A 15,481-nucleotide genomic window follows, 5' to 3' on the forward strand; every position below is an offset into this window, starting at 1 on the left:
TGTCGGTTTAGCATCTTTGTTTTCTACCTGTCAACTGTCAGTTTAGCATCTCTGTTTTCTACCTGTCAACTGTCGGTTTAGCATATTTGTTTTCTACCTGTCAACTGTCAGTTTAGCATCTTTGTTTTCTACCTGTCAACTGTCAGTTTAGCATCTTTGTTTTCTACCTGTCAACTGTCGGTTTAGCATCTTTGTTTTCTACCTGTCAACTGTCGGTTTAGCATCTTTGTTTTCTACCTGTCAACTGTCAGTTTAGCATCTTTGTTTTCTACCTGTCAACTGTCAGTTCAGCATCTTTGTTTTCTACCTGTCAACTGTCAGTTTAGCATCTTTGTTTTCTACCTGTCAACTGTCAGTTTAGCATCTTTGTTTTCTACCTGTCAACTGTCAGTTTAGCATCTTTGTTTTCTACCTGTCAACTGTCGGTTTAGCATCTTTGTTTTCTACCTGTCAACTGTCGGTTCAGCATCTTTGTTTTCTACCTGTCAACTGTCAGTTGAGCATCTTTGTTTTCTACCTGTCAACTGTCAGTTTAGCATCTTTGTTTTCTACCTGTCAACTGTCAGTTTAGCATCTTTGTTTTCTACCTGTCAACTGTCAGTTTAGCATCTTTGTTTTCTACCTGTCAACTGTCAGTTTAGCATCTTTGTTTTCTACCTGTCAACTGTCAGTTCAGCATCTTTGTTTTCTACCTGTCAACTGTCAGTTTAGCATCTTTGTTTTCTACCTGTCAACTGTCAGTTTAGCATCTTTGTTTTCTACCTGTCAACTGTCAGTTTAGGCTGCTCGCCGGCTCCTCATCACCACTTCAAGATGGCGGCCAAATTGCTCGCGTCACAGCAGCCAATGCTGCGTCTACTTATAAGATGTCTATGGTTTTAACGTCATTGCAAACACAGCAATCTGTTGCGTCCACTGCAGTTTGCTACCTTATTCATACTTTTTGTCAAGTGATTTTTTTTAAGCAGGGTTGCATGAGGTAGCTACACATAACGTAACGTTAGTCAATGTATCACACACAGTAACGTAACGTTAGACGGCGGTCAGCAGCACCGCGTATTTTAGCCACCTACAAAAAGACAAACATAGTAAAATAGAGGTCAGTTAAAATGTATACTATATTAAGAATAAGTGTACATATTGCATAGGGCCCTGACATCTAAAAAGTACAACTCTGTTCATTGTTATGTTCATGTATTTGTTATGTTTTCCATGTGTACGCACACATCAACACACATACAGTATGAGATGAGATCAATGAGATAAGGTAAGAACAGGACAGAAACTGCTGTGGAACTAGTTACAATGCAATATGCCATGGAAATACAATGCTAATACTTTTGTACAAATAAGTACTTGTTTTTTTCAAATGTGTTTATTCTGTAAAGGAATGAGTTAAATGTTTAAAAAGACTGGTTAATAGTGCTATTATGAAGTGCAATGTCAGCACTATTTTTTTTCCCTGCAATTTCAAATGCACTTGTTTTAATAAATAAATACAGCGTTTTAAAAGCATACACAATCTGTGTAAATATATTAGTCTGTGGTTAAAAGGACTTGAAAGGACTCGGAACTCAAAATGCAGGACTTGGGACTTGACTTGAGACTTTCCAGTCTTGACTTTGGACTTGACCTGTCTTGACTCGGGACTTGACTCGAGACTTGAGGGCAAAGACTTGAGACTTACTTGTGACTTGCAAAACAATGACTTGGTCCCACCTCTGGTCTTAGACTTAGATTGGTCACATCTAGTCTTGGACTTAAATTGGTCACATCTTGTCTTAGACATAGATTGGTCACATCTAGTCTTAGATTTAGATTGGTCACATCTAGTCTTAGACTTAGATTGGTCACATTTAGTCTTAGACTTAGATTTGTCACATCTAGTCTTAGACTTAGATTGGTCACATCTTGTCTGAGACTTAGATTGGTCACATCTAGTCTTAGACTTAGATTGGTCACATCTAGTCTTAGACTTAGATTGGTCACATCTACTCTTAGACTTAGATTGGTCACATCTTGTCTTAGACTTAGATTGGTCACATGTTGTCTTAGACTTAGATTGGTCACATCTTGTCTGAGACTTAGATTGGTCACATCTAGTCTTAGACTTAGATTGGTCACATCTTGTCTTAGACTTAGATTGGTCACATCTAGTCTTAGACTTAGATTGGTCACATCTTGTCTTAGACTTAGATTGGTCACATCTAGTCTTAGACTTAGATTGGTCGCATCTAGTCTAAGACTTAGATTGTTGAATCTAGTCTTAGACTTAGATTGGTCACATCTTGTCTTAGACTTAGATTGGTCACATCTTGTCTTAGACTTAGATTGGTCACATCTAGTCTTAGACTTAGATTGGTCACATCTTGTCTTAGACTTAGATTGGTCACATCTAGTCTTAGACTTAGATTGGTTACATATAGTCTAAGACTTAGATTGGTCACATCTAGTCTTAGACTTAGATCGGTCACATCTAGTCTTAGACTTAGATCGGTCACATCTGGTCTTAGACTTAGATTGGTCAAATCTAGTCTTAGACTTAGATTGGTCACATCAAGTCTTAGACTTAGATTGGTCACATCTAGTCTTAGACTTAGATTGGTCACATCTAGTCTTAGACTTAGATTGGTCACATCTTGTCTTAGACTTAGATTGGTCACATCTAGTCTTAGACTTAGATTGGTCACATCTAGTCTTAGACTTAGATTGGTCACATCTAGTCATTAGCACATCAGAGCAACTTCTGGACAGGATGCTTTGCAAAAAGCAAAAAGCTCTCCATTCTCCATGATCCTCACAGGCTGGCCTACTTTCTCAGCCATTCCAGTCCTGAGCCTGTCATCCTCCTTCCATTGCCTCCTAAATAACCGGCGCCTCTTTCGTTGCTTCAGTCTCTGCAAAGTCCAGTCCCACGCTGCATGAGGCGATACCGGCCTGGCAATAAAAGAGCGTCCATCTCTGATATCATGCTCAGCGGGTCCTCTTCCTGCCGCGCGGGAGCAGATGGAGCGGCGGCGCTGCTCGCAGGCCGACGCAAATGAAACGCCGAGCGTTGAGCGCCTGACTCGTAGGCGCAAATAAAAGGAGCAAAGGTTGACTTCAGGTGCGCAGCTGAAGGGGAAGTGAAGCATTAAATGGCCCACACACAGATCACACTTCATTACGGCAGCATAGCATCTGGGCTAAGTTAGGTATCACATGCAAGAAACAGCAGACTAAAATGGATCAGCTCTTTTTTTTTCATCTTTTTGGGGGATAATTAAGTCTGGGCCGCCGGGGGAACTGAAGCTTCGACTGATGGCACGGAAGCAATTTCCAAAATGGTTTCATCTTCAATGCATGAATAGATTGAGCAGCGCTGTGCATCTGACTTGCTTTTCTCACCGCGGGTCTTCAAACTAACTCATTGTCTGCCAGCTAAGACTGGCCTGACACTTTCTTTGGCCTTTTTTCAGCAGCCTGTAGCACATTCTCAGATACAAATAGAGGATACAAGTTGCATGGGTTCTGTGGAGCAGCTCGTACCTCGAAAAACTTGTATTGCGTGTGTTAGAATAATTACACAACTCTTATGCTTACAGGCCGTTGCTACAGTTATTATCTATTCTGCTCAAGCTGTACTTTTCTTTTCGTGTAAGGACACACAACTTGTTATCTTCCACTGCAAGTTAGGAGTTCAGCCGGCTAACAGCCAAGGACGAACCAGGACTTCAACGAAGATAAGGCGACAGCAAGCAGACAAAGCAGAGACAGGGCGCGATCACAAGACCCCCAGCACATTCCATTCTGAATAATCACGTATTGTGCGTACTGAAAAGGGTGGAGTGCCATCTCCGGGTTGGGGAGGAGATTTTGCCCCAAGTGGAGGAGTTCAAGTACCTCGGAGTCTTGTTCACGAGTGGGGGAAGAGTGGATCGTGAGATGTTTTGTGGACTTGGAGAAGGCATTTGACCGTGTCCCTCGGGAAGTCCTGTGGGGAGTGCTCAGAGAGTATGGGGTATCGGACTGTCTGATTGTGGCGGTCCGCTCCCTGTATGATCAGTGCCAGAGCTTGGTCCGCATTGCCGGCAGTAAGTCGGACACGTTTCCAGTGAGGGTTGGACCCCGCCAAGGCTGCCCTTTGTCACACATTCTGTTCATAACTTTTATGGACAGAATTACTAGGCGCAGTCAAGGCGTTGAGGGGATTCGGTTTGGTGGCTGCAGGATTAGGTCTCTGCTTTTTGCAGATGATGTGGTCCTGATGGTTTCATCTAGCCAGGATCTTCAGCTCTCACTGGATCGGTTCGCAGCTGAGTGTGAAGCGACTGGGATGAGAATCAGCACCTCCAAGTCCGAGTCCATGGTTCTCGCCCGGAAAAGGGTGGAGTGCCATCTCCGGGTTGGGGAGGAGATCTTGCCCCAAGTGGAGGAGTTCAAGTACCTGGGAGTCTTGTTCACGAGTGAGGGAAGAGTGGATCGTGAGATCGACAGGCGGATCGGTGCGGCGTCTTCAGTAATGCGGACGCTGTATCGATCCGTTGTGGTGAAGAAGGAGCTGAGCCGGAAGGCGAAGCTCTCAATTTACCGGTCGATCTACGTTCCCATCCTCACCTATGGTCATGAGCTTTGGGTTATGACCGAAAGGACAAGATCACGGGTACAAGCGGCCCAAATGAGTTTCCTCCGCCGGGTGGCGGGGCTCTCCCTTAGAGATAGGGTGAGAAGCTCTGTCATCCGGGGGGAGCTCAAAGTAAAGCCGCTGCTCCTCCACATGGAGAGGAGCCGGATGAGGTGGTTCGGGCATCTGGTCAGGATGCCACCCGAACGCCTCCCTAGGGAGGTGTTTAGGGCACGTCCGACCGGTAGGAGGCCGCGGGGAAGACCCAGGACACGTTGGGAAGACTATGTCTCCCGGCTGGCCTGGGAACACCTCGGGGTCCCCCGGGAGGAGCTGGACGAAGTGGCTGGGGAGAGGGAAGTCTGGGCTTCCCTGCTTAGGCTGCTGCCCCCGCGACCCGACCTCGGATAAGCGGAAGAAGATGGATGGATGGATGGATGTGCGTACTGAGCTCCTGCTGGCATAATGTGTGACCCCTCCCTTTAGAAGCAGCCTCAGCATGTAACTAGGGAACTCCTAAACTGAATAAATAGAGGAGCGTGTGGGCTGTTCCTCAGAGCGTAGGGTGAGACTGTAACTGAGTGTGCAGATCCATGCGTTCTCCTCATGAGCAAAATTGAACTCTGTTCCTTGCTTCTTGTTCTGTTTAATAGATAGTTCGGTACTTAAACCTGACAGTGTGAACATTGAAATCAATTCCCAATTAACCAACTCAATTTTAACCTCAACCCAAAAAGCTTTCAGATAATAAATATTGTATAAAACAACCGAGAGAGTGAAGTGAAAGTGACGACTCTATAAATGTGGAACTTGGAGACGAGCTATTTTGACATAAATGGATTGCTTACCCCAAATAAAGGAGAAAAAACATCCCTGGCCAGCTGGACCAGACGTACAAGTGTCCATGGAGTGAGTCACTTTAATATTGATCATGATACACATCATGTGTGTTACTAGCTGTGTACAAACAAAAGATGAAATAATACTTTACAGATACTGTAATATGATTGTTCATGTTTCTCACTCAGTACAGATTGCTGTTACAAACTCTAACGTGTTTCGTTAGCTTTTTAAGAAAAAAAGTGCCAATGATTGTCACACACACACACTCGGTGTGGTGACATCCTCTGCATTTGACCCATCCCCACAGGGGAGCAGTGAGCAGCAGCGGTGGCCATGCCCGGGAATCATTTTGGTGATTTAACCCCCAATTCCAACCCTTGACTATTTAAGTTGTTGCTATCCTTTTTTTGTGTGGACACTGTTGATTGTCATGTCAAGTTCGGATGTACTTTGTGGACGCCGTCGCTTGTAAGTTTTTGCTGTTGTCCAGCATTCTGTTTTTTATTTACTTTATAGCCAGTTCAGTTTTAGTTTCGTTTTCCATAGCCCTTCATATGTCACGGCTGATTACACCAGGTCGTGCCTTTATGTTGGGTTTTGTTAGTGTTCTCCGGTGTTTTGTGTTCGTTCTTGTCTTGTGCTTTTATTTTGGTGGCTCTTCCGGCTTTGTTGGTGTTTTTCCCATGGCTGCTTCACTTTTGTCCCAGGGCATTTCCCCTCACCTGTTAAGACTATTTAAGTTGATCCTTTTTTCTACCTTGGTTGTCGGGACATTGTTTGTTGATGCTGTTGTGACTTCAGACAATCTTTGTCATGCTGCACTCTAGTATGCTCCTACTTTGTGGACGCCGTCTGCTCCACATTTCATAGTAAGTGTTTTTTTCCTGCGTTCCAGCATTTTGTCTTAAGTCTGTCCTAGTCTGGCCAGTTAGAGCACTTCCCTTCTGCTCTAGCTTTTTGTTTTTGCTTGTTTCATTAATAAATACCCCTTTTTACTTGACGCTGCTACCTCGTTCATCTTCGTCCCTAAAATCACGACAAACTCCGACGTCTCCCATGACTAATGAATAATTGTACGTAAGTTATCACAAAACTTTCTGGTTCCAAGAGTTCCCGGCGAGAGGACAAAAGCTGTCTTTGATCTTACCAAGCAAAAGGCTTGTAAAACTCCACTGTGTAAAATGGGAAGCGACATGAAGGTGTCGGTTTCTTTGATCTATTGTAATCCACAGGAAGATCTTGTCTTGACCCGAGATTTCTTTGAACCGTTTTGTGACCGAGGGCAACGGCTGTTTATGACCCCCTCCCCCTTTAGAAACAGCTGTTGCCATGTAATCAGGGAAAGTCCAAATAAAAGAGGAGGCGTGCAATCCTTTCGTCAGAGCGTGATGGAAGACTGTACAAGAGTACAGCCCAGGCGTCTCTCCTCTTTGAGCTAAATTGAATCCTGTCTCTGTTTTAATTCCTTGCTTCTTGTCTGTTTAATAGATGTCATCGGTGTTTGAACCTGACAGCCCACTTGGAACACAACCACTTGAGAGTCGATAATCACTTTGCGTTTGGTGAACAAGCCAGGTCAGGGTAAACAAACTATCATGTTTGCAGAATGGGCAACAACACCCACTTGGAACACAACCACTCGAGAGTCGATACTCACTTTGCGTTTGGTGAACAAGCCAGGTCAGTGTAAACAAAATAGCGTGTGCTCACAGGAAGTGTGGTTAAATACACGCTGCTGTAAAACTAGCATTGTGTCAAAGTGCTGTCATGTTGTCATTCGGAATCTGCCAAACTTAATTTTGTTTGGCAAATGACTGTTAATATATGTGTTTCAATTGTAGTGTTGTAAGTCATGTACAACTACAGTATACCTCTGCCTACATGTTCAGTACAACTCTGTTGTCAATACTTTATTTAGCTACCTTATTTCTTGTTATGGTTGTGTAGATTTCAGCCCCCCCGACCCCTCCTTAAGACCTTTTATTGCTTTTGGTTGTCATTTTTATTCAAGTGCAACATTTTGCAAACTGACAAAATATAGTGTATTGTATTATTATTTGTTTGTTTAATTTAACTTGGAGATTTCAAGGTTTCCCTTCCAATTACAAAATTAAAACACACGAGAAATACAAGTTTATAGCATTTGAAAGGATTATTATTATGTATTATCATGAAAACAATGGTTGGTTTGGTCTCAAAAAAACTGGCAATAATATCGTTTATCGGCAATAATCGGTAGGTTAATATGAGCACAGTTTGTTCTGGGCTCAGACCTACACGGCTATTATTAATACCAAAAGATTGAATCCTTCAGACACGCTGCGCCTTGCAGAAAGATCTGAGGTTCCCTGAACTCATCACTTTGGGGGGATTTCAGTCCGTTTTAAAGTATCCAGTTTTATTGGGAATTGCACTTGTTTTTAAATTGTTTTTACTGAAACATTTTATATTTTTTGATGCATTGCATGTTTTTATGTTAATTTTGCGTGTCATTTATATGTTTAACTGTGGTGTGTGACAGTTGTTGTTTTTGTTGTTGTTTGTATTTCTGTAACTTTGTTTTGCGGCCCTCTTGACCAGGTCATTTTTGAAAAAAATAATCTGGATGAGTTTTGACCTGCTTAAATAAAGGATATTAAATTGAATAAAATTATGACATAAAGACTCAGTTTTGTGAAATACTGCATAGAAACAAACATCCATTTTTTTTTTAAATAAATGGTGACAAATTTTCTTGTTAATGTGATATTTATATTTTTACTTTTATATGATAAAGATAGGAATGTACTGTATGTTACATCATTTATATTTCTTGATTATCATATATTATTTAACCCCAGCTAAATATGTAGTAAAACTAAGATTACATGGTCTTAGTTCTGTCATGTCTGTGTAATCATGTTTTGTTTTAAGTCATGTTTTGTTTAGTTATAGGACTCTTTAGTTTCTGTCTTTTCACTCCCTTGTCTTGTTTCCATGATTACCCCATTAGTTTCACCTGTTCCACGTTTGGACTCATTGTGCACTCTTGATTGTCACCATAGCAACCCATTAGTTTTCACCTGTCACGTCACGCACCTGTTTCACGTCTTGAGTCACGCACCTGTTTTCGTTAATCATGTCTGTAGTATTTAAGTTCAGTGTTTTTCAGTTTGTCTTTCTGACGACATCACCACATTTATGCTCTGTCCATTCTTTCCATGTCCATTCCTCAAGCAACTATTTTTGTCCAAGCCAAGTAAGTTTTTGTTCCATGTTTATAGTCTTTTTGGTTTCATAGTTTGTTCTCCGCCATTGTGCGTGTTTTTCGTTTGTACTTTTTTGCTATAGTCTTTTGGTTTCATAGTTTATTCTCCGCCACTGTGCGCGCTTTTCGTTTATTCCTTTTTTGATAGTTTAAATAAATCATGTACCCACCTTCAAGCCTTGACCAGTCCAATTCACTTGCACCTCGGGAGAACAAATCAAGCCATAGTCCAAGTCGTGACAAGTTCCATTAAGAAAATTACAATGTAAAAAAAAAGTGTATGATTTTTGATCAATTAAAAAAAAAGAGGAATTTAATTTAAATACATTCATTTAGTTTTCGGGATTGTTTTTTTTGTTTTTGTTTTTTTTAAGATGTTGACAATTCATCTTGCTTTGTGGGAATATCAGATCATATTTTTAAACCCCAGCTAATATTTACAGTAAAACTAGAAATGTATAGTTTATATCCATGAAAAATTAATAATATTAAAACATATGTGCTTTTTAAATCATGAAAAAGAAAAGAAGCGGCATCATTTATTTATTTACTTTTAAATAAGATTTCTACAATTGATCTTGCATTTTTATTTTTGTGATATAATCAAATCAAATCAAATCAAATCAACTTTATTTATAAAGCACATTTGAAATTTACCACAGGGGTAGCCAAAGTGCTGTACAATGGACAGGTTAAAAGATAAAACGAGTACCGAGCAAACAACACAACACAAACAGAACACGATAAAAAAATTAAAAATAAAAATAGAATAAATAAAAACATAAAAACAGGATCACAGCAGGTGTATTATGTGGCGCCATTGCAGGATGGATATCACTCAGTGTTAAAAGCCATGGAATAAAAGTATGTTTTTAAGAGAGATTTAAAAACAGGAAGAGAGGAGGCTTGTCTAACACTCAGGGGTAGGTCGTTCCAGAGCTTGGGAGCAGCAACGGCGAAAGCTCTGTCACCTCTAAGCTTCAGCCTTGTGTCAGGGACCGTCAACAGCAGCTGATCGGCTGATCTTAAGGATCGGGTGGGGCAGTAAGGCTGAAGGAGGTCGGAGAGATAGGTTGGCGCGAGGTTGTTTAGACATTTAAAAACAAATAAAAGGAGTTTAAAATTGATTCGGTAACGCACAGGGAGCCAGTGAAGGGACGCTAAAATAGGGGTGATGTGCTCACGTCTGCGGGTCTGTGTTAGCAGACGAGCAGCAGAGTTCTGCACGAGCTGCAGGCGGGCGAGGGAGGCCTGGCTAATGCCAACATACAGGGCATTACAGTAATCAAGACGAGTCGAGATAAAGGCGTGGATTAATTTCTCAAGATCATGTCTTGATAGAAGCGGTTTCACTTTCGCTATTTGGCGTACTTGATAAAAGCTTTTTTGTATGACGCTGCTGATTTGTTTTTCGAATTTAAAATCTGAGTGGAACTTTACCCCCAGGTTTGTGACAGAGTCGCTGAGATACGGGGTCAGAGTGCCGAGGTCAACGTTGGGGGAGGGAGAGCGACTTGGACCGAACAGCATAACTTCTGTTTTATCTTCATTTAGGCTCAGGAAGTTAGCTGAAAGCCAGACTTTGATGTCGTGCAGGCAGTCAATAAGACGTTGAACCGTGTTATTTTGTGCCATGGGAAAATAAATCTGGCAATCATCGGCATAAAAATGAAATGCAATACTGTACTTCCTAAAAATAGAACCAAGGGGGAGAAGGTAAAGCGCAAATAAAATTGGGGCAAGGATTGAGCCCTGGGGGACCCCATGTGGTAAAGGAGCTGTGGAAGACATAAAACTGTCTACTTTTACACAACAACTCCTGTCGGTTAGGTACGACCGGAACCAGTTGAGGGCGGCGCCCTTAATGCCCACACAGTTCTCAAGACGAGTGATTAAGGTGGCGTGGAACGCAGCAGACAGATCTAAAAGCACCAGGACAACATATTTACCAGAATCAGTTGACAGTCTCACTATCAGATGTCTGATAGAGAGACTATGGATGTTCTTACTTCCTTTAAGAACATAAAATATTTGATTTTCTTTGATATATTGTCACATCCTATTTTTGAGCCCCAGTTTAAATGCACCTTCCTCGATGACCACTGTGTGGCCCAACATGCACTTCCAATGATGTATAGTAGTGTACATGTTGATGTACTCTTCCAATGATGTATAATAGTGTATATGTTGATGGCCCACAGTGTCAGGTGTGTTCATGGCCCACAGTGTCAGGTGTGTTCATGGCCCACAGTGTCAGGTGTGTTCATGGCCCACAGTGTCAGGTGTGTTCATGGCCCACAGAGTTTGCAAGAAAAGATGCCTTACCTTTCTGTACACGATCATATTGGGGGACTCGTCCGCTACACCGTTGGTGCCCTGCCCGCCGCTGTTGGTCTGCGCCATGACGCTCCACCAGGAGTGGGTCTGCCACAGGAAGTGTCAGGTGCTCCTGCGGCGGACAGAAGGGAGATTTAGAATTGGCAAACGGAGCCCAAAGGCTTTCTTGGCCTTCCTTAGCTTGGAACACGTCTGACATTTACACCCGCAAGCAAATGTTGGCTGCACCTGTGCACCTCCCACAAGGTCTTGACCAGCACTTTTTCTGGAGGTTTCATCGGAGAGGACTCCGTGTGAGGTCTTAGTGTGGACACACGCTAAGTCCACTGCTTTGTTTACATGTGTGGACACACTCACTTAGATGGTGCAAGTCATTTTAGAGCTACGTCATAGCGTGCATAGGTAGTCCATATACAGCAAATATTAACATTGCTGTATGTAGAGATGTCCGATAATGGCTTTTTTGCTGATATTACGATATTGTCCAACTCTTAATTACCGATTCCGATATCGACCGATACCGATATATACAGTCATGGAATGAACACATTATTATGCCTAATGTTGTTGTGATGCCCCGCTGGATGCATTAAACAATGTAACAATGTTTTTCCAAAATAAATCAACTCAAGTTATGGAAAAAAAAAATGCCAACATGGCACTGCCATATTTATTATTGAAGTCACAAAGTGCATTATTATTTTTTATAACATGCCTCAAAACAGCAGCTTGGAATTTGGGACATGACCTCCATAAACACATCACGAAACTTTTGCACACCAACATTCTTCCGTTAATTTTGCATTTAAACTCAAGAAATATAATTTGTTAATCCCAAAGCAAAACAACGTACCTCTCCCAGCGAGGGACAGCGCAGACTTTCAAACTTTCAAAATAAAAGCTCAGATTTGTAAATATAAAAGAAACACAAAAATAAATCCACAAAAACTTGAATTATATTACCGATAATCCATATTTAAAGTAAAAAGAAACTAAAACACATCATGTGATGGATTTTGGTGAAATTGATAATAATTTAAAATTAAAAAAAATACCAAAATATGCTGTTTCCTTTTTCTATCTGTTACACTCTCCCTGAGAGAGCATGAGGAGGTTGAGATGGGCGGGGTTTGGGGGGTGGGGGGGGGAAGCGGGGGGTGTATATTGTAGCGTCCCGGAAGAGTTAGTACTGCAAGGGATTCTGGGTATTTGTTCTGTTGTGTTTATGTTGTGTTACGGTGCGGATGTTCTCCCGAAATGTGTTTGTCATTCTTGTTTGGTGTGGGTTCACAGTGTGGGCGCATATTTGTAGCAGTGTTCAAGTGTGACCTGTATGGCTGTTGACCAAGTATGGTGTGCATTCAATTATGTGTGTGAAAAGCCGTAGATATTGTGTGATTGGGCCGGCATGCAAAGGCAGTGCCTTTAAGGTTTAAGCTGAACTGCACCAAACAGCAGCTTGGAATTTGGGACATGACCTCCATAAACACATATAAATAAAGTTGATTTGATTTGATTTGATCTCGAAACTTTTGCACACCAACATTCTTCCGTTAATTTTGCATTTAAACTCCAGAAATATAATTTGTTAATCCCAAAGCAAAACAACGTACCTCTCCCAGCGAGGGACAGCGCAGACTTGGGGGGGGGAAAGGAAGCTACGCACAGTCATATCCTCAAACTTTCAAAATAAAAGCTCAGATTGTTGACGTTTTTGAACGCATCTTTTTCTAGCCACTTAGAACGAGACGATTTTTTTCGTCTTCTTGTCTCTCATAATGATTGTGAACGATAAGCAACATTTCCCCCCCCAAAAAAAATAGTGCGGTTCCCCTTTAAATGTCTGGGTAATGTGGCGAGTGGAATAGATGAAAGTCTACGATCACATGGTGGTGAGTAAGCAAAGCTGCGTATAGATTTTGAAGAAGTATGGCAGACTATTCTAGGGTTTAAGAGGGGGACGGCGTGGCACGGTTGGGAGAGTGGCCGTGCCAGCAACCTGAGGGTTCTTGGTTCGATCCCCACCTTCGACCAACCTCGTTGTGTCTTTGAGCAAGACACTTCACCCTTGCTCCTGATGGGTGGTGGTTCGCGCCTTGCATGGCAGCTCCCTCCATCAGTGTGTGGATGTGTGTGTGAATTAGAGATGCGCGGATAGGCAATTATTTCATCCGCAACCGCATCAGAAAGTCGTCAACCATCCGCCATCCACCCGATCTAACATTTGATCAGAACCGCACCCGCCCGCACCCGCCCGTTGTTATATATCTAATATAGACGATGCAAGGCATTAGTGAGGTTATAAAGCTTTTGCCTGTTAAAGAAAGGAGACTGATCCAATGCAGCACAGACATTCGCGTGCCACGCTGTCACGACCAGTGCGCAATCATATGGGAGCCGCGCTGAGCGCACCTCCAAGCGCGTCTCGCTGCCGGCGACGGCCGGGTATGGGCCCGACGCTCCAGCGCCATCCATTTTCAGGGCTAGTTGATTCGGCAGGTGGGTTGTTACACACTCCTTAGCGGGTTCCGACTTCCATGGCCACCGTCCTGCTGTCTATATCAACCAGGGTGAGCCCCACCCCTTTCGTGAGCGCACTGCGCGCGGAGTGACCCCTGTTACGCGCCCCCCGGCAACAGGGGTGGCGGGCAGGTAAGCTGCGCGGGCGGAGCGCGCGGAGTGACCCCTGTTACGAGTCCCCGGCCACGGGGGTGGCGGGCAGGTAAGCTGCTTACCTGCTGCGCGTGACGCCGGCCGCGGCGAAGGCGGACGAGGCGGGGTGTCGGTGCGGTGGGCGCGGTGGTGACCCTGGACGTGCGTCGGGCCCTTCTCGCGGATCGCCTCAGCTACGGCTCCCGGTGGGGCCCTCTCGGGGGAAGGGGCCTCGGTCCCGGACCCCGGCGAGGCGTCCCTTCTCCGCTCCGTAAAAGTGTCCATCTCTTCTTCTTTCTTTCTTCTGTTGTGGCATATGCTGCAGGTGCCTGCTGGTTTTTCGTATGTGGGTAACAACATTTAACTATGTATATATATTTACCAATTGGTTTAACTGCCACCCGCCTGAATCTATTTAAAATCTTTTTTTTTTTTTATTTCAACCGCCCGACCCGACCCGACCCGCGGATAAAATCTAATTTTTTTTAATTTCATCCGCCCGATCCGCGGATAATCCGCGGACTCCGCGGTTGTGCCCGCAAACCGCGCATCTCTAGTGTGAATGGGTGAATGTGGAAATAGTGTCAAAGCGCTTTGAGTACCTTGAAGGTAGAAAAGCATTTTTTTTGTAGCCACTCAGAACGAGACGATTTTTATGTTAGAAAGTGGGGGGGAAAAAAATAACTTTTGTCTTCTTGTCTCTCATAATGATTGTGAACGATAAGCAAAAATAGTGCAGTTCCCCTTTAAATGTCTGGGTATTGTGGTGAGTGGAATAGATTAAAAGTCTACCATCAGATGGTGGCGAGTAAGCAAAGCTGCATATAGATTTTGAAGAAGACTATTGTGGGGTTTAAGAGCCATGCATGATGAGCCGAGGAGGCTGAAGAAGAGCAGCTGCAGTCCAAGGAGAACTAGAACTAGAACTACACGCCGTCCCTGGAGGAGCTACTCCACAATGCAGGGTGTAAATGTAGCGTATATGCACGTTTCCGTTCCATCATCATCATCAATATTAGTCGCGCGCGCGTGCGCGTGCGTGCACGCCACGCTGAGGTGGATTAGCCGCGTGCCACGTCAATAAATAGCGCGCGGTAAAGACGCTCCGAGCAGCAGGCCGCCTTGTGTGCGTCTTCAGCACCTTGGACAGCGACCAACTACGCCCCTCCGCGCGCCATGGCGACGGCAGGAGGAAGAGGACGATGATGATGATGATGATGATGATGATGATGATAGTGTGTGTGTGTGTGTGTGTGTGTGTGTGTGTGTGTGTGTGTGTGTTGGGGGGGGGGGGGGGGGGGGGTGCTCACCTGAAAAACGCGCAGTGCCCCCCTCCCTCCCTCCTTTCCGGCTGGTGGGATCCGTGGATCGTGAGCGGACGCCTCGGAGGCAGCAGCGGGCCTGGAGAGGTGCTCACACGGACGAGAGGCTGGCTCATCGGCGGCTCCAAGAGGCGGACATTCGGCGGCTGCGGCGGCGGCGGCGAACACTTTGCACCCCCGTCTATCTCTATCTCTCTCTCTCTCTCTTTCTCCCTCTCTCTCTCTCTCTCTCGCTGCTATGCTGCGTGAAGCACGCGGGTGCGCGCCCTCGCAGCGCCGTGGACGCGCATCGCTCCGTAGCCAATAGCGTGTGAGCAATGGAATCGCAGCCCGTTTGGGACGCAGAAGGGCTAATTTGCAGCTCTCTCTCTCTCTCTCTCTCTCTCTCTCTCTCTCCCTCTAATGATGCATTCATAGAAAGAGGAGATTATCTTCATAATCATGAGTCAATAAAAAAGTGTGTTTCTAGACTCAATA

At 44.0% G+C, this 15,481-nt stretch overlaps 1 protein-coding gene across 1 annotated transcript in view; it reads right to left on the reverse strand.

The window, feature by feature from the left end:
• rgs7a (regulator of G protein signaling 7a) overlaps nucleotides 1-15,247 on the reverse strand; it is a 179,829-nt gene extending 164,582 nt beyond the window's left edge. Inside the window, exons 1-2 of the mRNA XM_061924834.2 lie at nucleotides 14,993-15,247; nucleotides 11,019-11,142 (exon numbers count right to left, since the gene is read on the reverse strand). Of these exons, the coding sequence (XP_061780818.1) occupies nucleotides 11,019-11,096 (78 nt within the window). The 5' untranslated portion in view covers nucleotides 11,097-11,142; nucleotides 14,993-15,247. The remainder of the gene's footprint in view (nucleotides 1-11,018; nucleotides 11,143-14,992) is intronic.
• Nucleotides 15,248-15,481: the final 234 nt, after the last annotated feature.

This window comes from Nerophis lumbriciformis, linkage group LG02, assembly GCF_033978685.3.
Source record: "Nerophis lumbriciformis linkage group LG02, RoL_Nlum_v2.1, whole genome shotgun sequence".
Taxonomy (NCBI): Eukaryota; Metazoa; Chordata; class Actinopteri; order Syngnathiformes; family Syngnathidae; genus Nerophis; species Nerophis lumbriciformis.